Consider the following 25,977-nt stretch of genomic DNA (forward strand, 5'->3'; position numbering starts at 1 on the left):
ATCACAATGGGTCAAATGTACTGGCACAAATTCACAGTTAGCACTTTCATTGGCGTCTTGCACAAGTTCTGTGTCTGGAGTTGCAGAGATGTGACCTATTCCAAAGAGCTTCATGGGAAAGAAATTGCTCTCTGCTACTTGATCTTTCTGACAGGGAGAGATGAAATATGGAAGGAATATTGAGGGAGGAAGAATCTGTAGATATTTCCTGTCAAAATATGTGAAAATGGATAGAAACTCTGCAAAGTGTCTTGGTTTTATGGTTTGGTGTTTCTTTCTTTTTTCCCCTGCTGTTCTTCACCCTAACTTTGAATGTTTGTGTAACAGATCATTGTAACCCAAACATAAAGAACAAAGGTTCTTTTACTGGTACCAATTCCACTTTTGGTCTGGATTTTGCCAGTAAGAATTAAACTTACTTACAACATACAAGTTATGCTGATAAAATAGTGAAGAGTGTGGAAAGACAATCTAAAAATGAGTTATTACCTTGCCAGAAACTTGTTCTGATTCAGCCCCAGGAGACATGATATGTCCGATTTATGGCAACTTGGCAGGGCTCTCCTAGTGCTGGCCTGACACTGTGTATACTAGCAAAGCTGACTCTGAAAATTATAGCCTATAGGATCTTTGCAATTTTGCCACACAAAAATGTATGAACGGAAAACCACTTGTTTGAGACCTTTCACAAGCTCATTTGGAGACCATCATGCCTCCAGCATTTGCAGCTCTAGAATAGCAGTCATGCACCTCTTCACAGTGTAAAATTGAAGCAATTATTTAATGAGAAAAGGTGTAGCAAGGTATTTTTAGTGCATTTTTGCCTAATGAATGTTAAAATAAGAAGTTTTAGAGTGCAGTAATAGTTAAAGTCCAAATTATTTACAGTGGATTTCAACATGCTGGATAAAAACTAGCATGTTTTCCTTTGTCTTATGAAGACAGATTTTGTTGGGTCTCACATAACTTCAATTTCTTCAAGATAATGGTGAAAACCTGTTTGTTACAGGCAAAATGCTTGTTAAAGGTACTAGATTCCATTTACGTATTTATTACTCTTACTGTAATATATTTTTCCTGAAGTACAACTGGAAACCAGAATTATCCTTGCAGGCACTATGTATGTGTATCTGTGTGTTAGGTCTGAGAAACAAAGCACATAATTTCTCATTCATGCACTGAGTTCAGCAACTTTAAAGCTCAGTTATCAGGATCAGAAGTGCTAACACAAGATACAATAGCGATCTTTAGCAGAAATACTTATTAAAGAAAAGGGATGTATCAGTTCAAATCAGTTTGGGCTTGATTTGAAGACTCTTATGCAGCCAGTTAAAATTAAAAAAGATTAAAAGATAAAACACAGATCAGTGACCTGATAAAATGTATGTATCAAGTGGTCATGTGAGTTTACAGTATGCAAAATCCAGGGAGAAGGGATAACTAGTTAATACTGAGACTGACAGATTCTTTCTATTTTCCCTTAGTTTGGTTTATCCAATACAATTTCACTTAAGAAGATGGGATTTGAGTCCAGGAAATCCCTACCAGTTTTTTTATTGCAAGCTGTTTATCAGTGAAAGTAAAGATATGCCTCACGGTTGATAAATTTCCTGAAGGGCATGTGTATTTTGGAATTATTCTAGTGTTTTAATACTGTAACATTTGGATATTGTATTACATTTACATTTTATACATATTGCAGTACGGAGAGATCAAATCCACAGCTTCTCTGTGGGAAGGCTATGCAGGAATTATCTGTGTGGTTTTGCATAGCTGGGAATGTATCTCAGCAAGAACTCACCCCTTTGTCTAGTGAGCCCTTCTTCAGTGGCCATGGAAAGCTGTTGCACAGCTTCAGGAAGGACTCCAGGTAAAACCTGGAAGTCTCTGAGAGTGCCAGAAAGCACTCTTTCAGTTTGTTTTGAAAATGGGCATCTCTGAAAAGACAGTGTAAGGGTACAGTACTACAAGCTGCTTGGTGTCTCCACCTTATGAACCTTATGTGGACTCCAACCCGCTTGACTACAGAATAGGGTTTTCCTGTAGTTGCTGTTGTTTTGTAAGAGCCTGAAGTCTTGCCTCCTCTTAATTCTGTGGGGTTATGCTGCTGACAATGAGTATGATGAAGTGTGGGTTTTGTTTTGCGTGTGAGCAGAATTGCTTAATCAGTTCCAATTAGAAGACTAATAAATTTTCCTTAAGCTTATGCAAGAACAAGCTTTAATATGTAGCACTTGTTCTTTATGCTAGATAAACTGCATTTCATTAGTCTTGCTCTCTTTGCTGCAAGTCAGGATCAAGTTGGTGGAACTGACATTTACAAGCTCTTCACCAAACACATTCCCTTTGTTTCATTCCAGAGTGCTGTTCTGCTTTTAGTTTAAGGGAAGACACAATTTGCCTTTATGCAGTATTGTGGATTAGACAATGTACAGCCTTGTGATTAGGTAAGCAACTAAAGACTACACGCATGATCTTCCTCATATGTACCAAGAACCTTTCAAAAGAATAAGAATGGCGTCCTGTGTTTGGAATAACATCTGGCTAACCCATGCGGGGCATAATGAACTCTGCCATGGATGCTGTCAGCTCTCTCCATGCCTCAAGTGAAAGCTTTGTAATAGACACACACTAAAATTGACACCTACATTTCCAATTTTGGGTGTGCAAAATTAGGGCTCGGTGGTGAAAGGTATCCAAGATATTTGAGGTAGCACCACACCATAAATAGATAAAGCACTTACAGTAAAATAAATGTGTGACTGAATTGTAAGGAAGATTTGAGAAAGGAGACAAAAATGCATTTAAGGTAACGGCGGCTTGAAGTGTAAGAATGTTGCAGGGAAGAAGTATTTCCTCTTCCTTTGAAATACAGTCTGGTGCTTGTAAGCAACAAGTCATTTGATGCCCCTGTGTTTGCACACCTGTAGAACAGCTTTTTCAAAGGCTTCTCACTAAAGTAAGACTTTCAGTGAGTGAGCAGGATCATGTACTTGACAAAAGAGACTTCCAGGGCTTGTTACAGCTTGAAGAGAAAAAAATACATGTGACAGATTATATGCATATGTTATAAATATTTCAGAAGTTCTTTTGAAGCCCTTAGAAACAATTTCATTTCTTTTGTGAGACAGAATATTTAAGAAATGATGTAAAAAAGGAAGTGACTAGAAAAAAATTTATGGTCTTCAGAAAAAAAATGTGGTCATGAGGAAGAGGGAAAAGCGTGAGTGGTATGCAGCTGATGTGAAATGAGGAAAAATACTTCCCCCTCTCTCTCACCTCCCCAATTTGCAGCACTGGATCCACTGAGCAAAATCATTCAGAAAAAACATTTTATCAAGGAGTATCATGTTTCTTTGGAGCCAGAGAATGATGACTGCCTGCTTGTAGATCTGGGCTGCCTGCAATAGGCTGGGGGGGTGTGTATGTGTGAGAAAACAGACCCATACACTCAATTTTCTTGTATTTTGAGATCATTAACATGCAAAAAAGTGGTTACTTCCATCTAGTGCCACATCCAAAAGCAGTCTGGGATCACATGAGAAGCACCAGGAGGTAAGATCCGGTGTTAGTGAGATACCACACTGATGCTTGACAGCATATACCCTATTTCCTGATCCACAGGAATGCCTGCACTCCCTCTCACAGCAAATATGCTTCTATCTCTTAGCAATCTGTGCATCACTTGCACTGCAGCTAACTGGAATTGTTTCAAATTAAGATCTTTTATACATGAAGATGCAATTAGTACTGAATATGCAAAATGCTTAAAAGGTTGTTTATTGTGCCTATTGCTTGACATTAATGTCTAGAACACAGCAAATTCTTCTAACAGTCCATTTTAAAACAGATCAAGCTTTGGCTTCCTTGTGAACCTCTTCACTGAAGTGAAGGGCAGGAAAGGGGAAAATTTTACGATGTCATAAAATGCAGATATCTTGCACTTTTTTCAGAACAGTTAAGCATGGTCTACACACAACTGAGACAATACGTGCTCATTTTTCTCTTTGTAAAAAAGCATCTAATTTTTTCACATTTTAGGATCTACAGAGGTATAGTTTGTGAGAGGAGTTACCAACAAAACCCTCCATCCAATCTGTGATTTTTAAAGCCTCTTGGAAGGCAGAAAGGAGGATAAAGACAGAAAAAGTACCGTGTACCTGTATGCAAAGAAACTGTTCTTAAACAGTAATTTTGGCTTTTTTTTAGGTCTGTAAGATTAGATTCCCAATTTTCTAGTTTCTCATGTTTTTATTCCTCACAGTGCCTTTTAATTTGAAAGCTTTGCTTTAAGGCAAGATCCAACAGTAATGTCTCAGTATGGAAATAATCAGTCTGTTGACAATTTAAAATGTTAAGGCAAAAGCCTGTTGAGACTGTATGGTCACACTACAATACTGTGGAGGAATCCTCTCCTTAACACAACTTTAATTTTTAAAGCAGCTGTAAGACGTATGTGCATACTATCAACGTCTTCTCAAATGCATTTGTTCTACTACTCCCACACAAAAGGTAGGGGAGGAGATCTTATTTAAAAACCATTACAAAGATATAACTATTGAATCCAGATTGCCACAGAAATCATTTAAAAAGGAAAACCACTGTCTCTCAACAATGAGATAATGCCGTGGGGGATGGATGATTATCCATGAGATAATTTTGTTCCAGTGTATTCTAAATCTCAGCTGCTTTCCCTTCCAAACTCGGCACCTTGGGGTATGAGAGCTTATTATAATTTATTCTCTAATATACATTCAAACCAAAACACTAGAGTATAAGCTATCATCTAAAAAGGTGCTTTTTTTTCTCCAGTCCTCTGTGTTGGTAGGTTGCATATTTTCTAAGACGAAACTGAAAGGGTCTTTATAAAACAAGAACACTATAATGAAGTTGTAGTTCCTATCAGATTCTTACTTCTGGGGATGACAACTCACAATACTGAAGTAGCCTTGGTGCTGCAAGTCATTCTGATTCTCCTTACTTAAGACTTTATTTAACAATCAGGCAAGGGTCAGACTACTCCTTTTAGAGGTAAGGGTGTTCTTGAAGGTTTAAGATGATGATTAGATCTCTGTATCACAAATAATAATTCAAAACACTAATAATTCAAAACACTTGGACCCTCTTGAATCCTCACAGGAGTCTGGCATCAGTATTTTAAAACAGATATATTTAAGAATTGTTTTCTCTAGGGAGAAAAAGGATTTACCATGTTGCGATTTCTTCACCATGATCTCAAAACTAATTGAGGAAAGGGGCAAGATTTTGCTGCCACAGACTAACGTGGTTACAGCTTGGAAACTTTGCTGTTTTCAGAGCACTCTGCCGAGGGAACATAAAATGCAGTCTGCCCTTTCTCTCAGACCTGGAGCTGTACTCAGTGGCTGCAGACATTTCTTTGTTGTTTAACCCCCAACCTCTTTGTTCTTTAACCCCCAACTGAACCATGGGTGCGAATCTCACAAGCTGAAGCAGAACTCTCATCCTGTTTCAACTGGGTCACCTTTTCCGAGGAGGGCAAAGTGAATAGTTTTCAAAATCCAGACACTGAGGGGAGGAGGGGGAGGGAAAGGTGCAATGGATTTTGTAGTCTCTGTTTATTTTCAAATTCTGATAGGTGGCTTTTGTCCCTTTGGCAAATGTCCTTAGCTGCTGACCTAGAGCTGGAAAAAGGGAGGCCTAGGGCAATTCTGCTATCCGTGGCTTCAGCCATGACCTCTAACTGCAAGATATGAGCTGTGGATAACAGCTTGGCTATTTTATCCATATTGGCTTTAGCAACAAGCGGAAAGTTGTTACCCTCCACATGTGCACTAAAAATACTTGGTTTAAAACAAAAAAACCACCAGTACTATCACAGAAACAACAAAAAAAGAAAATCCCTAACCCATCCCTCCAATAAAACCAAAACCAAATCAGAAAACTAAGAGCATGGAAATACTCTGAACAAAGCTCGGCTTCATGAAAATCTACCTGTCAAATTTATGTGCATAATATCCTTTCTTAGAAAATTCTTGTAGGCAGTGCTTGATAGATGGTATGTAGTGAAGACAGACAACAACCTACTGTGCTGTTTTTCTTCTTTTTTTTTTTTTTCTTTTTTTTGTTGTATTTAACGGCCTACAGCACAATATTGAGTATCATGGAAGCATGGGCTACTGAGGAGAAAATATTTTATCATTAGAGGCAACGCAGCTGTTAGTTCCTGCAGAATTTATTCTCTGCTCTTCTTTGACTCTTGCTGTCCTTACAAAACTATTTTTCATTGACTTAAATCTCTCCCATCCTGAAATACCAACATTGACTGAAAGCTGAGATCACAGTACAAGCAGCTATTTTCTTTCCTATGAAGCAGTAATAAGGCTTTGTTGTAACCTGAGTGGAAAAAAAATCAGAATGTTTTTAGTAAAAGACTGAAAAAACACAGTTTTAGTTTCCTTTATCAACTATATTTTCTTATTTACTTTGAAGGTTGTTTCTGCACAGTTCTGAGAGAGATGGGTCTTTACAGAGGCCAGCAAATCAGTGTTCAGGGGCAGAGGAGGAGCTGTGAAATTAGAGGATGCATTTTGTGAAGACTTGTATGAAACCTGCAGTTCAAGGCTATGCCATTATAAGGGTAATATAAAGGGTTGTACTGGCTTATCTCTCTTCCATCCACAAAAACGTGTGTACATAAATAGCTATCTGCTGGAAATAGTAAGCAGCTGAGTTATGATGGCAGTGACCTGTTTCACCAAAAATCATAGTTAAACACACAGTGAGGTCTGGGAGAGAATTTTAAGAGATTTACCATCTCAAATAAATGACAGCAAGGTAGCTGAATCAACTTTATGATTTGAGATCTACAAGTTGAACTTATAAGTGTACCAATATGTTTATTTTACTACCAGGCTCGCTGAAATGCTCTGAAACTTTCGAGACTTGCCTCTTTTAGTATTCATGTTGCTGTCTTTATTGTATGATAATACATTTTGACAAAGGAAAGTCCAAAAACTGGTGTAACTGATGCTACAAAAATGGTGCACTCTGCTGCACACAGTGATGCTACAGTTAAGGAATAAATCCACTTTAAATGCTCCAGAGAGACAAGCCCTTTGTCCTGCCACCAGAGGTGGTATATTTTGTACTAATATACCAGCATTTGGAAAAAGTTCCATTGCCAGCTGCTTATGTAAAATGATCTGTATAGGACAGAAACAGGTTATCAGTATGCTGCAGTAGTTAAATTATTTGCTTTTAGTGTTTTGGAAACTAGCAGCATCCTTCCACTAAGGAATGTGGTGCACAGCTCACAGATTATTTGTCCTGTCCTCTCTCTAACATTGTTTAAGTTGGGGAAGGGATGGAAGGAAAAGCTTAACTTTATCCAACTGTTTATAAACTTCTGCAACACAAGAAAAGCTACAACCATATGTTAAAATAATATATTTCTCTTTTTATATTGGTGTTTTAGAATACATAAGGCAACCGATTTAAAAACATTTTCTCCAAGAAATCCAATCTGAATAATGAACCCTATGTGATCACAGGGAACAGATTTAAGTGCAAAGTGGTACATGCAGGAGATCCTTGAGAGGAGTGCCCAGAGTCCCATGAGGTGTGGTTCATTTGTTTTTTGGCTGTGAGGCAATGTACAGTGCTATCAGACAGTAGAAAGTCCCTCCTATTGTCAGAGCCATCGTGGTCCGATAGAGCATCCTATCTGGATATCCTCGCTTCAGGTGTACTGGCAGCCCATCTGATCTCTGTGGGAAGAGTTCAAGGACAAAACAAGCAAAAAAGAAATTAACACCCATACTGAGGTCATTAAGGAGTAAGCTACCTTGGGTAAATTAAGAGACTTCCGAGAGGGAAACCTCCTGAGAAATTGGCTCACTACAACCAAGTGTATTATGTGGGTTTTGTCTAGCAAGACAAATGCGAAAGCAAGTTAATTTTGTTAGCCAAAGCTGTTAAGTGCAAGCAAAAAGAATGTATCTTGAAATATTTCTCAAGAGGACCTGGATGGGAAGAAGTGTCACTAACAACAGAATGTGAAAAGATATGTCTAAAAAATTATTCACCAAGTCAGACTGACACACTCCAAATGGAAGTGGCATGTAAGAGAGAAAAGGGAACATTATATAAAGCACATTCTTGACACCTAAAAAAAAGCTTAACTAATTTGTTTTAAGAAAAGTCCTACATTTAGAAATTCCATAGCTAACAAATTGGCTTTGAAAACTTTACTGTGCTGCTCTTATAATGCAATATAAACAGCTTCAGCAACATTCAAATCATTATACACAAAACAGTAACGATTTGCTTTGCTCCTCCCCAGCTGCTTTAAGGCATACACTTGGATTCCCAGAGAGCGTTTCCAATAGTCAAACAATACAACCACCAATTTCTGAAGTCAGCAAAAAGACAATGTTACTGCATTTATCCACTTCCTGTATTTATCTCCTATACAAGACATCTACAGCACAGTATATGCCTTGTATAAGAGATGAACTATACTACTTTGTAGTACAGTACAAGTACACAGGTTTTACTGTATGTGATAGTTTCTTGACTTTACAGAATTTAGGTATTGTAGAATGGCAAAAGTAGTTAGCTATGCTAAAATAGGGACAGGTATGTCCCACTCCCCAGTTTTCTTTAAGTTACTCTCAAAGTTGTCATTACCTGGAAAACTTTCTGTAGGTCTGGCACCTTGTTTGTACCCAAGAAAGTATCAGTTGCTGGTAAACCTGGTTTAGTTGTCCCAAGAATCGGATCTGGGCCTGGGGATTCAGTGGGAACTAATGATTTGAGTCCCTGCATAAATAAAGATTAAAATATCAAGGTATATCACACTTGCAAACATACCAATTGTCACATTAGGCAGGCACACTGCCAGTCATTACAAGGATACGTTACAAAGAATATTTATCTGGTGTGAAGATTTGTGACAAACACATTGTTGGCCCACAGATATCTCAGTGACAACTTGGAGTCAGAGCTTAGCAAGGAAAACAGCAGCCTCCTTTCCAATCTCCTCATGGCATGAACTTATAGCTGCTCTTTTTCTGTGCTGGTGCTTGGTCCAAATTACTGCTTCTCTTTTGCACACAGACTATCTAGGACTCTCTCTGAGCAGTAGGATTAGGATCAGTGATCCCTGATGCTAGGGTCAGAGTGAGGAACGAGCTCTACCTCCTGAATGCTGCAAGCAGTAGCTATGAATAACTGGGCCTTAAAATTTTTGAATGTATAGTTTGGGGATTCAAAAAAAAAAAAAAAAAAAGAGGATCATTTGGGCCATACAGAAGTTGTAAGTGGTGCTCAGAGACCCTGATATGGTGGATATTTTGTGCAGGTGTAACTACATCCTACCTATAGTTCAGATGTTGCTGCAACTTCCCACACCTCAGTGTACTCCCCATGAGCAGCACAGCTCAGCTTCCTTTTGGTTCACAAGGCTGTACTCTAGGTTTGCCACACCTAGAAACTACGTAATTCAGTTCTGTGATTAAGGGCACAAAGTCACAGCCAACATCAGGTGGCCTCCTTGTCTTTATTACTCTAGTTAGACTTAACAGTTATGTTTGAACACGCAGCAGTGATGGTTTACATTGTGGCTCTCAAAACAGCTGCAATTTTTTTTTTCTTAACTTGCCACAGAAATTAAAAGCATTTTACAGTTAGTTTAATGCAACAGGTTTTTATTACAAACAGAAGCAGCCACGGGTCAAGTTAAGACTGCACTGAAATTCTGGTTTCTGTTCAAAGGACTAGTTGATGCATTTTGTATTGAAGAGAAATGTCTGACAGTATTGGAGCTGGAAGCAGACTGGCACTCCATTTGTGCCAGTCACAGACCAGACATGTTTTCCTTATGCAAATTCTCTGCTACAACAGGCATCTTCAGCAGAAAAAACAGGTTTCTCAGCCTCCCAAAACAGTCTGTGGAATGGTCATCAGTGCTATACCCTGAAGATGCGGGTTCAGCTTCTCTGACTGAATATTAGAATCCACTTGTGACCTTTCTGGTTATGTTCTGAAAGGCAGCAGCAAAACTGAATTTCTTGGCACGTTCAGTAACTAATGCCTTCCTACTGAGCAGGCTTGCACAGAAGGTAAGCACTGCTGAATTATGTAAGACCAGTGACCAGTTCTGGCCACAGTGTTACGGAGGAAGCATCTAAGGAGCTATTATTATCCAGGGGAAGTTACTAACTATATATTCAAGGCTAAGTACAGCTACATCAAAGGCCTTGATGAAAGCAGTATTTTTGTCTACAGGGACTTGAAGTACTTTATTAGATTTGCCTTTAAAAGTTGATGATTTGACAGAAATACCTATAGAACAGATGTTTATACTAAGTGTGCAGGTGACTTCAAAGCTTTTCTTGCCTTCTTGATTATTAGTAGCATAGTCAAAGTGAAAATGCACATCTTTCCTGTGCCTTAGTTTCCAGTTCTGAATTTCCCGTTTGCCTTCCTGAGAGCCCAGTATTTTCAGGAGCAGCGCCATCTAATAACTTCAGTACTTAGTAAATCAACAGCTGTAGGTTATCACATACTTTTTCCGCCTTTAGAAATATATTCCTGTTCACACAGTTGTAAGAGCTCCTTCTGCAGGAGCCATAGCAGAGTCAGACCAACTGAAGTGACAAACTTCATTTTGAAATCAAATGGAACCAGTTCAGAAAACTCATATAATCATCAACGTACTGGTGTAAATTACTTCCAAAGCAGCATGGTGCCACTTAAGAACATCACATAGCAATTTAAATAAAAACATTAATGTGGTTCACTGGCTTCAGGAAAGAGTACAACAAAACACACGCTGCAGAAGGGAGACAGTTGAGTTTGCTTAACCCAGACACTGCATTAATTAGGGTTCCTCACCAATGTAAAATTTCACTCCAACCCCAACCAAGCTCAGTTAAATTAGTGCAAACGCACTGTTGGCTGTTCCAACTTGGTACTTGCCTGTGGTTATTGAGAGAAAGTGGCAAGTGCTTTATCTTACACTTAGCATGGTTGAGGAGAAATCCACAGTGTAATGTAAAGGCTGAATTTCACTGCAGAAAATTTTTAAGTAAGAACTGACACACCTTAAATGACCCTTAGCCACTGTATTTAACATTACTAAAACTATGGGTTTATTTAATGACATCACTACACTCAGGACAGTACTGATGAATTAATGCCTCTACACATTTGACTTATGCTTCATTTAAAAAACAGTTAATAATTGATAATTCCTTCTCTGACATTAAGGTGTTAATCTTTTATTTTTAATCACTATAACATGATTTTTTCCCAAGTCTTGGACAAAGTACAGCAGATGCAATTATGTAGTATAACTCTTGTACAGTTATGTAGAAGAGTCAGCATCAGCTGACTTCATCAGCATGCTACAGCAATGACTTTCAAATGCTGAAGTCCTCAGCATTTGAGGTCACGATAGGTAGCTAATCCCAAAAGAACAAACAGAATTCTCTGCCTACCCTTCTGTAGAGTGTGTTTAGTTTTCCTGTCAGAGGTCTAAAGACCTCAGGACCCCAGTGTATGTGTTGGTTTGAACCATCAGGCTCAAAGTTAGAACAAATTTACGCCTTGCTAGTATGAATTTGCAAGTTAGATTTACATTTTCCTGACAGCAAAAACAGTTAATGATTTGGAGCACAATTTAATGGACATAGCTCTTAAGATTTTAAATGTAAGGGGAGTTGCTCAAACAGATCCAAGAATGAGAGAGAAAGCTGAGTTAAGGGCCAGAGGGGAATAGGGAAGTTACTCTGAGAATCAGTATTTCAGAACATGCATTGAAAGAACTTTCATGAACCTATTGAACCTAGACACTTCTAAACTAAGTAGCAGGTCCTTCACAGTAGAACACACCTCACTGCCTAAAGTTAAATAGTTAAATATATTTGTTATGACTAGCACAAGGCTCTTAGGTAAAAAGACTTGATTCTTTGTATTGAGATGATGATCCAGTGACAGTGATTTTGTGTACGTATTAAGTATTATCTAGGGCATAAAGGTTACATATTTTAGATTCTCAACAAACTCTAAGCAGTTCATATAGGCTAAAATCAGAATATCTGTGGCTCATGGGGGCTTTAAATAGCTACAAGCAAAAGAAGTTGTATCAAGTGAAGATACTGCAGGACAAGTAAATTTCTGTTAGGATCATGTTCAGAGGAAGAACTGGGGAAAAGTTCACGTACTTGTCCTCATCTGACACCATTTGAAACTGGTCCCAGTGCTTTACTTTAAACATAAGCTAACTCTTTGAATTAATATTTTTATTGAATTTGTAATGGTTATGGCAGTCATTATACTCCTAAATATGAGAAGTAGTTTTGAAACTATTTCACTCCTCAACTAGCTAAGGAAGTTCCCATTTATTCAAACAAGCTAAATTATTCGGACTACTTTATTCAACTTTGTTAAATGAAAAATTAAGTGTTCTAAGCATGCTAAGTCTGAGATGGAAAGAACAATACAGATTTCAAACTCAAGAGGTATTTTTTTGTTAGTATAAGCTGTTAGTTATGTTACTGTCAGCAAAATAATTTCTGAAATCCATTTAGACTGATATTTTGCGAGCCCACAGTAAGCTTAAACCTGCAGCAAAACAATGCTATATTGGGAAGCACCAGAATCTAACAGCACAGAACAAAGAGATTATACTGCAAATTTTACCAAGAAGAATTTGAATGGCAGGATGTCTCCACTTTTCCAGAAACATCAAAATAAACAGAAGCATAAAAAGCAAACCACTTTACATGCTGAGCTATAGTTTTAATAAATGGAGCAATTAAATCAATAGGAAAAAATTCACTGTGTTTCAAACTTAACACCTTAACACTCATGGGATTACCCTTATATTTCAATTGCTGTTCATTGAAAACATTTTTAGCAGACTGATGCATCTAAATATATGACCTGGGAATTCAGTCAAGCTTACGGGGGGGAAAAAAAAAAAGGAAATTCTACAAAAAAGCTGGCCTGATAACACTGTAAAAAGGGATTGAAAGTAACTTTTAAAAATGTAACTTCCGGAAATGAGGTTCTTTACTGATTAGGCTTGAAGCCCTTCCGCATTCCGCCCCCAATGCTCTTCACTATATAAATGAAGTATCAAATGTTTATTCTCTGAACATAACTTTGTCTAGAGAGGTAAGAAGTGCCTAAATCACTGCAGTAGTGCTGGATATATTGCTACGGTATAAGTCTTCTACATACTAGAACATTAATTTATTCTGCTGTCTTCCATTTCTTGCACCCCTAACCCCCAACAGCTATCCAGGAAGCCTTCCAAAGTGATGGGGAAAGACGAGGACACGAAAACCTTCTTGGGACAGAAACTGCCATTTCAGAAACTCTGTTATCTCAATGTCTATTTAAGATCCTGGGTAATTCAGGATGGAAGGGCTCATTAGTTCAGAGCAAGGTGACACTAGGTTGCTGTAGGTTTTGTCTGGCCTGGCCTTGAAAGCCTATGAGGACAAAGTGCACAACCTCCCCCAGGCAGCTGCTCCATTGCCTGATTCTTCCCACCACAAACGGATTTTTCCTGCTGTCCAGCCTGAACCTCTCTTCTTGCAATTTATGTCTGGTGTCTTTTGCCTTTCCACCATGGACCACTGTGCAAAACCTGGCTCCATCTTGCTAACCTCAGCTGGCTGCTGACTTCTGCTCCAGTTGCCGTTCCCACAGCTGGATGTGGCACCTCCATGTGATGCAGTGAGTGCTGAGCAGGGGAGAGTGCTGCTTTCCGCACTCAACAGCTCCCAGGGTGATAGAGCCAGGAGACTGCTGGCTCCCTGCCTGGCACTACCTCCAGAGCTCCAGCACAAGCTGCTGCCTCCAGCCCCTCAGCTGCCACCCCATAACCATGCAGGGCCTCTTCCTTCCTGCACAAGCAACTGCGCCTTTTTTCTGCCATGGAAGTTCACAGCGTTCCTCTCAGATCTTCCCACACTCTGGACAGGGCCCTCTGAATGGCAACTCTACTTCAGATGTTTTGGGGCCACTCCCCTGGTGTTTTCTGTAAACTTTACAAGAGTGCACTCTATTGCCTGCTCCCGGGAACTGATAAAAGTCCTGCAGTAACCTGCAGCATTCCACTTGTTAGGAGCACCCTGGCAGAGTATGAACCACCAACCATCGTACTCAGGCTGACCAAGTTCTCTTAACTCTAAAAAAATATAAAAAAGAAAAAGTTGTGTAGTTGTCCTGGACCCCTTGAAACAATCTGAGATTTTACAGCTGCTTCATACGATGTTCTTGCTTGCAAAAGATGACCTGATGTTCCAAGTAAAACTCTCACAGTCAAGGGTACCCAGGAAAGCAGAACTGTAAAGCAGGCTGCTAACAGAATTAATAGGCTAAGAATGAAATAGAGCTGTGTGCCACAATACACATCAGCCTACAAGAATGCAGTGACTTTAACTAATTTCAGTTACTTTTTATTAATGAGTTTATTGGGAAGAAGACCAACCATAACTTTGACTTTATTTGTGTGTGTGCACCTCTATCTCCTTTTTTTTCTAAATTCTTGTGCTGTTTAATCAGATGTTTGTTCTTTGGAGGCAGTTCTTTGAAAGGCTGACTTCTTAAAAATCATTCTTAGGACTCTTAACCTCCAGTTGTAGGGGATTGCTTCTTTGTTTTAAGCTGTAAGAATTTGATTTTTTCAAACTTTACTCAGAAAATTGAACACGGTGCAACAAAAACGCTGCTTTTGTCCCATAAGAAAATCACATTATGAATCTTCCTAATATTACTTAGGAATTTATGCTGATGTACAGAAAAGCAAACAATTTCTGTCATTTATTTTCACCAAAATGCAACTCTTCGTGTCTTGAAATGCCTGATGTACCTGGGCTTCATTCTGCCTCACTCTGATTTGCTTTGCCCCTGAAGAATTAACCATGTACCTTCACTATGCAGTGTGAAAAGCGTAGCTTATTTAATGCCACCGTTAACCTCTGTACACTTATGTACTGAGTTGGCATCATACAGAGAAGAGGTGAGTTTCCACTTTGCATTAAACAAACTTCTGTGGATTTGTATTCTCCCTGGGAAGGGTTTTAATGCTTTCAGTAACTGGGGTTTTTGCCGCATGCACGGACCACAGAGATCAGAGATCGGTGCTGCTCCCATCTGCCAGCTGCAAGTTACAGTGTCCAGTTCTGGGACCCTCATTTCAGAAAGGATATTGAGGTGCTGGAGTGCATCCAGAGAAGGGCAGTGGAGCTGGGGAAGGGTCTGGGGCACAAGTCTTATGAGGACGGTGGTGCTTAGCCTGGAAAAAAGGAGGCTCAGGGATGACCCTGTCACTCTTCTAAACTCCCTGTATCCAAGTCTTCTCCCAAGCAACTAAAGACAGGATGAGAGGAAATGGCCTCAAGCTGTGCCAGGGGAGGTTTAGATTGGACATCAGGAAGAAGTCCTTCACAAAAAGAGAAATCAAATATTGGGATGGGCTGCCCGGGGCGGTGGTGGAGTCGCCGGAGGTGTTTAAGGAAAGCCTGGACGTGGCCCTCGGTGCTCTGGTCCAGCTGAAACAGATGCTCGGCCACAGGCTGCACTCGATGTTCTGGGAGCTCTTTTCCTGCCTAACTATGATTCTGTGTTTCGGTGATTTTAAAACCCCGCCAGGCACCGCTCAACTCTGGAACAGGAGCCCTCTGTGATGGCAGCGCGTTAATTTCTCGCCATGATCCCCGGCACATCCCAAAGCTGACCCAAGGGCTGCAGGGCAGAGCGCGCCTCCCATCTCGCCCAAGGTCACGCGAGGGGCCGGGTAAGTCCGGTGCCCGTGGGGGCGGCCGATCCCTCCCCGGCTCACCAAACGCCCGCGGTGCCGCGGCGCCCGCCCGGGTGCGGGCTCTTACCTGTGGGGTGTAGGCGGCGGCCGCCGTGGCCCCGACGAGGCGCTGCGCGAAGCCGCTGAACTTGTAGTACATGGTGGGCCGGGCCCGGCACCGGCTGCGACGGCTGGGCCGAAAGGACCCGCCGCTCCCCCCGCCGGCTCTTTAGCGGCGCCGTAACGTTGAAGGGCCCCACTGGGTCGCGGACGCCTGGCAAGGACGCCTGCGCAGGACGCGCAGAAAGAATGAGACTAAAAAAAAAGAAAAGTTCGGAAAAATACAGTACAGTAAAGCAGTGCGAGCGCGCTTCTCCCAGGCACGCCCGCCATTCGCGGAGAAACGAGACCGGCGGTAATTTTCAATCAGGCAGAGTAGGTGAGCCCCTTAAGGGGCGGGGCGGCAGCGGGAGGGATGGCGGGGGCGGGATGCGAGCCCGTCGTGGGCAGGGCGCAGGGGGCGTGGTTCCTGTCAGCCAATCGGCGCAGGCAAAAGGCGATGCTCCGCCTACTCCAGGGCGGGGCGAGCGCGCGCGGGGCTGTGGCCACCCCCCGGCCCGTGAGCGCCGCCCGCGGCGTGGGGGCACCGCTGGGGCGGGGAGCGGCGCTCGGCCGCGCCGGGCTCTGCCGCGACCCGCTGTAACGCCGTCGGCAATCACAGAATCACTTCGCTTGGGAAAGACCTCCGAGAGCGTCGCGAGCGACCACCACTGTGTAACTAGACTGACACTGAGTGCACGTCCAGGCTTTCCTTCAACACCTCCAGGGACGGTGACTCCACCACCTCCCCGGGAAGACCATTTCAGTGCCCAGTCACTCTTTCTATGAAAAAATTCCAACCTAAAGCTCCCCAGGCGCAGTTTGGCGTAATTTCTTCTCATCTTCTCAGGCAGCGTCAAGGGAAATATAGGTTGGATATTAAGAAAGAATTTTTCGCGGATAGAGTGACAAAGTACTGGAATGGTCTGCGCGGGAAGGTGGTGGAGTCACCATCCCTGGATGTGTTTAAAAAAAGGCTGGATATGGCACTCAGTGCCATGGTTTAGTTGAGATGTTATAGGGCTGGGTTGGACTCTATCTTGAAGGTCTTTTCCAACCTAGTCATTCTGTGAATTCTGTGAATCCTGCTTCTGGTTGCCTGGGAGAGTCGGCCGACCCCCACCTGGCTATAGCGCCGTTCAGGGAATTGTAGGGTGACAAGGTCACCCCTGAGCCTCCCTTTTTTTTCACAAAGCACCCCCAGCTCCTACAGCTGCTCTCACAGGATTTGTGCCCCAGACCTTTCCCCAGTTCCATTGCCTTTCTCTGGACACACTCCAGCACCTCCATGTCCTTCCTGAACTGAGGGGCCCAGAACTGGACACAGGACTCAATGTGTGGCCTCACCAGTGCAGGGGAGGAATCACTTCCCTGATCCTGCTGGTCACTCTATAGCTAATACAGGCACACTCAAGAGACACAGAATATTTATTTCAGAGTTACACAAGCCTATGTCCTCAGTGGTGTTCCACAAATCAAGTGCAGCAACTACCTTTTTACTTTCTATGTATTTTAGCAAACAGCGGCATTAATGGTAATTGGCTAGAAGTTACCCAGTTCTCTTATTACTCAGTTTTCTATCTTTATTTGACTATGATTTTCTTGTTTCCCGTACTAACTAGTCCACAGGCTCAGTCTCTTCTCTTGGGTCTGTGGGTTTCTTGAGTTGAGGGTCTGAGTCGGTGGTTGCCACCCACCGCCCTCTCCTAGGATTGCCTTTTGCCCAGTCAGAGCTGATTCAGCACAGTTGCCAAGTTGTCTTCCTTATCTTGGGATTCCATCAAATGTCTTTGTGGCCTGTGAATTCTGCATTCTTTGTGTCCACTATCATTGGTACATCCTTCTTCCTACATCCTAAACCTTTGTTAACCTCCCACTAGGTCTGAGACCACCGAATCATGTCAAGCCCTAAATCTTAACAAGGTTTAACAGGGCAATTCTACCACAATTTTTGTCTTTCAAGAAATTTGTCTTTCTAACCCCTGGACACCAATGAGCTTGCTTGTTAGCTGCTGTCTGTTTCACAGATTAACTCTGCTTTCTTTTTGATTAGACTGGAATGTATACAAAGATGAAACAACATCCTTTTCATCCTTAAGTAAGGATGCATATTTACATATTTCACATTTTGCAACAGATACAACAGAGGTTTTGTTTTCTGGAACTAAATCGTTGTGTCTCCACTCTGACGAGTGATTCACATGCCTCTTACCAAGGGAATCCCTTCTCTCCTGCCATCTTCCGAAAGCATCTGAAATGTTTAATTTGTTACATAAAAGAAGGCTCTTGCTAAACAAAGTCAGAATCCTAAACCAGGGGACTGTGATACGATGCTGCTTCTGTTTGTGAATTTAGTGTTCCTGGGAAGTCAGCAGCCCCTCCTCTACTGTAGGACACGGCACTGCCTTGCCCTGCACAGAGCTCATGGGCCTGTGGTATTCCTCAATCACTCCATGCCTGCTGTGGATCCCAGGCAGGTTCCAGCTGGCATGCTATTAGTGACCCAGAGCATCCTGCTGTGACAAGTCTAACAGCATGAATTCATGGCTGGAGTTCGTGCTGTGAGTTGACTGAGATTAAACATGCTGAGGCCTGGCTAAAAAGGATCATTTGTTGGTAATGTTTAATCATTAGTGACCTCTATCAGTTAGATCATTGCTCACTGAGAGTCCCACATGCGGTTTTGAAGATATGTTTGCTATAAAAATATCTGTGGTCATGCACTGAGCGAAAACTATTAAAATGTGCTTTGCTTATAAACTGGAGGAAGATCTATTCATAGGAGATATTTTAGAAAGTAAAATACCCATATAAAATGTGTGATAAGATTTCTTTACCCACCCGTGTAACGCCTTCTACTTAGATTTTAGAATTTGAGTTTGGTGTTGGCAAAAGGGAGCTTTGAGTTTGGATCTATCCCCTTTTGAACAGACAAAACCACTGCTCAATTACGGGAAGCCCTTGGGAGCGCTGCACGTCCATTTACTTGTGAGAGCAGGGCTTTGAACCAGAACCCTGGATCTTTGCTGCGCCAGTTCTTACCTGTGCCTGTTGCCCTGAAGGCAGGTTTTCTTGGGGAAATTTCAAGCCCACAAACTCTGTCTGTGCTGTTCTCCTGTCGAGAGAACCAGCTGGGTGCTCCATACATAATACCCTGAGCGGATGTTCTGACTCTGTGTTAGGAACATTAACTGGAGAAGATATGTTATTTGCTCAGTAAGTAGGAAATTTATGGAAATATTTTGTAAATGTTACAAGAAGAATTGTGAAATCCCTGTAGCTTGCAAGACTAGGCAGTATTAATGAACTGGAAGATGTGCTGCATAATTTATGGTCGAAAAGAATTTGCTGATCAGGATTCTGTTTATTCCTGAGAAAAATAAACTATTTATTCCTGAGAAAAATAAACTAAAAGTGGTTTGATTACAGGTCTGTTTGTAGTGGAGCAGAAGACCCTGGAGGTGTGGTACACATTTTCTTTTAGAGTAGAATGATGTGAATCATAGTTGGGTTTGTGTGGTAGCAGTCCTGACCTTTTGAAATCCGTGGGATCTAGCTCATATTATAATGATTCTGGATATATTTGTCTACAGGTTCCTCCAGTTCAGTTCTTCCAGCATTTGCCAGAAGAAATAGGTGTGCCTGGTAACCTCTCACTAAAGTTGTGTTGTATTTTGCTCTTCTCCTTTTTTTTCCAGTATGAATGCATCCTGCAGTACCACATGAGCACAGGTTTTGGGGCAGGTCATGCCTTGAGATAACACCATTGTATAACTAGTTCTTGCTTCATTGTTGCTCTTGAATCAAGTTCTTGAAAAGTCATTCAGTATTGACTGAAAGCCAGAGAAAGAAAAGATTTGTGCCCTGGAGCTCCAAGGAAGCTGTGAAAAAGGTACAGATTTATCCTCTTTTTCAGTTGATCAATTTAAATCTTGATGCTTAAAAGTAAGCTGTGAAACTTTGCTGCTGCAAGCTGTTGGAACAAAACCTAGGTGTGATCTCTCTCTTGTTTTAGCTTACAAAATTGAAGATGGGGAATTGTTTACCTTGCAAGAGAGATGCATGGGAGGATGACATGAATAAAATTACAGTTACAAATGGAAGTTCTGCTGTTTGTGTGCCACAGGAGCATGAGAACATTCCGTGGGGGGGAAAAAAAAAAAAAAAAAGCATAAAGTCTTTCCTTTAAAGGAAGAAACTTGGTTTTGCCTTAAGACTTTTGGTTCATCACTTGCTTTAGTCTCTAGACTTTTGCCAAGGCTGCTTTGCTTATCAGGCTTGCTGACATAGTGGATAATCAGACTGTGAAACTTGCTGCCATAGGAAGTTACTGGGGCAAAATGAGGCCACTCACCCTAGAAGGGTTCAAAGGAAGATTGGGAATTTTGGAAGACCATAAAACTTTGTACAGTTAACATAAACAAAATGTCCTGTAAGGAAAAGATTTCCTGCTTTGGACTTAAACCTGAGGTCTCACTTTTAGACACTGAGACAAACAATTCCTAGGGACTGTCAGTTGGACATCTGGTCTGTTAGGGATCAGCATGGAATTGGCAGCAACTGAGGAAAACAGGATCCTGTCGTTTATTCCATTTTTTTCCAGATTTTTAAGATCACTGGTTTCATACATGCAAGTTTCTTTATCATGGCTTGTTCCTGGAACAGCACTAAGATTACGTTTCAAGATGAGTAGATCTCTGGGAGGGAATGAAGGAAGCAGAGTACCTTGAGCTTATTCTGCTTTTTTTGTTGTTGTTGCTGTGATTATTGTATTTATTTTCTTTTTGAGGATAAAATAAATAAAAAACCAAGACCATAATCAGTTGCTTAATGATCAAAACCTTCATATGCTGATCATTATTTCAGCACAGATGTCTGTAACTCAAATTCTGTCAATCTGCCCATGCAACTCTGTTCTTGAATTGCTGAGAACAACTGTGTGGGTGGATGTAGAACATAAAATTGCCATGTGCACTTATGTTTTGTTTATGCAGTACTCATTTTTAAGAGTACTAGATTGGATTTGCTTAACATTTGCTTTGTGTGTGTGTATACATAATATTTACAAATCCCTAAACTAGGAGATGATCACCAAGATAAACTCTATTAATGCAAGAGGCTGATACTGTAAACACGTTCCATTTGATTTATCAACTGAAAGAAATAAATTAAGTCTATACGCAGACTAAGGTGGTAGTTACCTCTAAAACTTGTGCCTGAATTTATTGATATTTATCACCCATATGTACTCCATACAGAAGAGATGGCTTAGAAATAGGCTTCTATTAACAACTAAGACATTTCTCTTTCATGGATCTGTCAATGCTGAAAATTAATAAAAATTTTAGAGTATTTTAAAATAGTAATAGACTTAATATATTAATATAAATTTAACCTAAGTTTTTACTGTGTAACTTTCTTGTAATAGAATTCTTGCTTTTTTTGAAGAAGGAAAAGATGGTATTAGGGAGGCAGCCATTTATATCTTCTCTATAAATTTAGAAATAATTCTGTATTTCACTTCTGTTTCCTGGGCACTTCTTTGTCTTGAGATAAGGCTTCTACATGTGAAATACTTCATAGCAATAGTTACTCACTACCAATTCTGGCAATAAAGACATTGGGTTCACGGTTGTGTGATGGGGGTCAGGAATAATTTTCAAGATGTTGAATCTTGTCTGGGGTATCTACCTCTTGTTACATATGTATAGTATTATTTTCAGGTTCCCGGAACCTGCAGAACTTGTCTGAGGAAGTAAATGAAGGAATTGAAAACTATCTGTTGTCATTGTTGCAAAGCCTAAAGAATGAATAATACTTCTGGGCCAGTAGGTTCTGTTTTTTATAGACTGTTTCTTAGCAGCTGTGTATTACCTGAATAAAAGCAGAACAGAAATTGTGAAAACAATGCTTTATTCCAGGTGAGCAATATTCTTTTATTCCATATTCTTTTATTCTCCAGTTTCTAGATGTGAAAAGCATTAGAGGAACGTACAGTAAATATTGCTTTCACTACTTTTCAGCTTTGTTATCATTGCTTCCCCCCTCCCCCTTGATTTTCAAAATTGCAGAAGCAAAGTAATTTTTTCATCTGATCAAGACATCAGTGTTTGCTGCTAAAAGCCCTGTTCATTCTGCTTTTGAGAAAGTAATTTCAGAATCTCCAGGCCCTACCTCAGTGGCTTATAACACTTCCCAGTTTTGAAATGCTGCACTGTAAAGTTGGATATTTTGTCTCTGGCTGCTGACTTTGACACGAACACCAGAGTTCAGAGTTTCTATGTGCATGGTTTCTATGCTTTCTGCTGCAACACATTTTCTTCTTTTATAACTGAAAGTGAAATCTCATGATTGCAGTATCTTATTATTCCTGAACTTTTCCTTTAAACACTGTATGTGTAGGGAAATAGGTTCTCAAATAAAATGAGTGGTATCTCTGGACACTGAGAGGTAAAATGCATCTTCAAGGTTTTCTGTTTTCAGAGTGCTGCCAGAGTCTTCTTTCACCTCTTCCTTTTCCCTCTCTGGACTGTAAGCATTTCTGTCTCAAATAATCTACAGTCCACAGCAAAAGTTTCTTTTTCTCAGGTATGTTATAGATACTTGAGGAAGATGCATAGACATTGTATTTAATTTCTCATTTTCAAGTGTAAATTCTCAGATTGGAGTCCAGAGACAACCACCTCCTCAGTGCAGTATTATAACAAACTTTCCTGAATAAGGCAAGGTTATGTCATACACCAAAAACCCAGACCACCGAAAACCTCCCTTGCAGTTGTGTTAAAGGAAATGTTCTGTACAAATGTGACATTTGAAAAAGATCAATAGTAAGGTGTTGTGATGGACTGGAGAAAGATGCCATGCAGTGTTTCTCAGTATTTCAACTAAATTACAGTTGTATTGGAGCTGCACAGGGCAATTTATGCCAGGGGGCTTGACTTGAATACCTAAGTCTTTTGCTTTATTGGCCCAGTGCCCACTTGTCAGTCATACTTAATTTTAGTTGTTATCAGACACATTTCAGAACATTTTATACAGCAATATTTCAACTTAATCTACCCTTTCGCAACAATAACACTGCTCTGTATCTACTTTAGCAATTCCGTGGAGATGGCAATAATCAATGGACATGTAGGATTGCCAACACGAACTGCTCAAAAATCACGAGATTGGGTTTAAAAACTTGTCAGTTTATTAATAATTTAGAACATGTCACATTTTTACCACTTCTCTGTCATGCCTGAGGATATAAGGAACATTCATAGATAGATGAAAGTCGCCTTTCACATGATGAGTTTTAGTAATAATTTTCATAAGGAATAAATGTCAAAAAGTTGGAAACTTCTGTGTTGTATCTTCTGTGTCCTGAAGATATAAACTGTTGGAGCTCCACCCAAATTAGGGCAGAGTGATCTCTGGGTACGTGCTGAGGCAATACTCTTTGATAGAATGCAATGAATTCATACTGTTCAGGAAGAAGCAAGAATAACAGAAGTTTTTTCACCAGAGGATCCCTATTTCCTCGTACTTCACCAGCTGGTGCCTTCAACTAGCAGTACTTTACAGCTAAGCATCCTTGTGAGAGCACTAGACACGTCTTGTTAAATCTTTTGGTTGTGTTTTAGCTAAGGATGTGTCTAAGATGCAGAGCCAAAGAGTCGTCTCCTGGGTTGCTCCTGGACACAGAGGAAACTCTTACAGCCTTTGGCTGAGTCTCTAGACTGAGTGAATAGGAAACCAGGGCCTTACAGTGTGTCTGCCATGGCCACTCTGAAAGACACAGTCTAAGAAAAGTCTGGACCTGCAACTCTGGTGAAATGTCTGCAGTTCTATGGATCTATAAATGTAAAACAAAAGTTGTCCAATGTGTTAGAGAGGAGAAATTGAAGTATAAGGAGCAAAAAGAAAAATTTTCTCCAGATGTATTCAGCAGAGAAGCTTTAATCAGAAATATGCTTAGGGTGTGAACCTCCAAGTCATATCTGTGCTTTGGTTTGTATCCCTGAGCAGGCTCACAAATGGGATAGCATTTTGGATGAATCTGGTCTTCATGGTTGACTGTGAGATGCACTTAAGGAACACAGTGTGCTCCAGATGGTGTGGGTCTCAGATCCTCTGCATCATCTCTTTCATTCTGCACATCACTCCTTTTCTGTCCACTTCTTCCAACGGTAAATACAACCTAGTAAATTGTGGATGATGGGTGCCAGGATGGATTTTCTAGATCCAAATACCTGCCTAGAATCCTATTCACAGCTACTGTCTGTAAGGTCTCCTTCCAAGTACTGTTGTGGGATAAAGCCTTTCAGAGCTGGCTGAGCTATCACTATGCTCAGGCACAAGGTCCATCTTGCCTCAGATAGTAGGCTGTTTCCTATGGGGTTTCTATTTGTCTATTCACAAATAATAATAAAAAAAGATATACTTAAGTTTAGTCATACCAGTGTCAGTTGTCTGGTTACTTGAGAAATCTTTCTTACAGAAAACATTCTTTCTTTATGAATCATTTAGCACATCAGACATAACATAAAAATATATTTCTGCCATGACATCAGTGTCTCCTGCATTGGAAATAATGCACTGTTTTGATGCCATTTATTTTTGAGGATTGTTTTCTGCCAGCAGCAGGAACCATTACCCCATGATATCTTTCAGCTGACAGTCTCATAATTATCTTTCCTGCAGCATCCTGTAGTCTCACTGACATTCTGTAAGCATGTTCCATTTATGGATTAGTCTCTTCAGATGGTAGTGTAACTCCTGTTTTAGGAAGTCTTGAAAGTGTTTTGATGTCTCTCCTTTGCCTTGCCATATGATCAATGATGGCTTTCCTTTTTAAATACTCTGTCTGCACCTGTATGTGCCTTCTTACTGCCATCAGCAGAGGGATACTCTTAAACTGGGAGTACAAGCAGATGAAGGAACTATCTACTTCCTTATCACAGCATTTCCCTGTACAGGAGAAAGAAGTTCAGAAGATTGGGTTACAGCGTGGGAGAACACTGGTAAAGTCCCGTGTGAAGGGAAGAGGGAAACTCAGTCACAGCTCTGCTAGGAAGAGGACTTGAAGTGTGCTGGAGTGAGTAGAGTAACAGCAGGGAAAGCTGAAAGGAACTGTTTCTGAGCCAAGTCCTTGCACACATTAAAGGATTGCAGAAATAGGGAGCCCTCCAAGCAAATGCTGCTAGCAACATCTGCCTCTGCATTGTGCAGGAACTTTTCTTTGGCAGAACACACACAGCCTTACAGAGCCTATAGATAGATTGGGGTTCTTCGTACTGTGCTTTGCATCTCTATTTATAGATTTCTGCCGAGGAAGACATAACCTGTGTGAGTGCAGGTCTCTGTAGGTGGATGGAAGCACTTGCTGACCACACAACATCTGAGTGAAAAATTTGTTGGAAGTGTGTCTTTTGACAATATCCTTCTTTCTAAAGATTTTTCACAGTAAATTTTGCTGAACCATATCTGGCTCCCTTGTCTTGCGTAGGTTCTGTGATGGCAATTGCTCACAGAGTTTCATTTGGCTCAATATGTAGCAGCCTAGGCTTTTAAAATGGGAAAATCTGAGTTCTGTTTTCACAGGGAATATCAGAGCTTGCAGTACCATTGGTGGGGCAGGCATGTTCTTTTTAGAGTGCTGTATCCTATTCCACAGCCCAAGGGAACTGAAAAGGAGTGGTGAGGAGGTGTAGAAATAGAGATTTGGCACCATGATTTTACATGCTTTTTGCTTTACATGCTTTTGATTGTTTCCCCTTCTGACAGTTCTCTTTTGCAGATTTTGCAATGTGGATCTGATGCGATTATGCTTTCCTGAAGGATTCCCCATCTCCTTTAGGCTACAATGTTTGTTGCTCACTGTTCAAAGGCAGAAGGGAAATGCTTCTATGCATCCTCAGAATTGCTGGAGGCGCCACTTTGACACCATTAAATTGCTTGTCCTAGATCCAGTTGCCACCAAACAGACGGTGTCAGATTATTATAATTTGAACCTACAAACTCAAGCTTCTTAACACTTGCTAAACACTTGCCTTGTAATGCAGGGATTACACCAACGTAATAGGAACCCAATTACT

General features: G+C 40.8%; 1 protein-coding gene across 2 annotated transcripts; it reads right to left on the bottom strand.

The window, feature by feature from the left end:
* Window positions 1-7,412: 7,412 nt before the first annotated feature.
* COX7A2L (cytochrome c oxidase subunit 7A2 like) lies at window positions 7,413-16,178 on the bottom strand. Of its 2 annotated transcripts, XM_066178377.1 has the most exons (3): window positions 15,888-16,178; window positions 8,671-8,802; window positions 7,413-7,748 (listed from the first exon to the last, which is right to left on the bottom strand). In XM_066178377.1, the coding sequence occupies exons 1-3, from the start codon at window positions 15,957-15,959 to the stop codon at window positions 7,608-7,610; spliced, it is 345 nt and encodes a 114-aa protein (XP_066034474.1). In that variant the 5' UTR covers window positions 15,960-16,178; the 3' UTR covers window positions 7,413-7,607. The 2 variants fall into 2 exon arrangements, with proteins under 2 accessions (XP_066034474.1, XP_066034475.1); XM_066178378.1 differs by lacking the exon at window positions 8,671-8,802 and having other exon boundaries at window positions 15,888-16,150.
* Window positions 16,179-25,977: the final 9,799 nt, after the last annotated feature.

Source organism: Chamaea fasciata, unplaced genomic scaffold (genome assembly GCF_029207755.1).
Source record: "Chamaea fasciata isolate MVZ Bird 193981 ecotype frontalis unplaced genomic scaffold, bChaFas1.0.hap1 SCAF_3, whole genome shotgun sequence".
Lineage (NCBI taxonomy): Eukaryota > Metazoa > Chordata > Aves > Passeriformes > Sylviidae > Chamaea > Chamaea fasciata.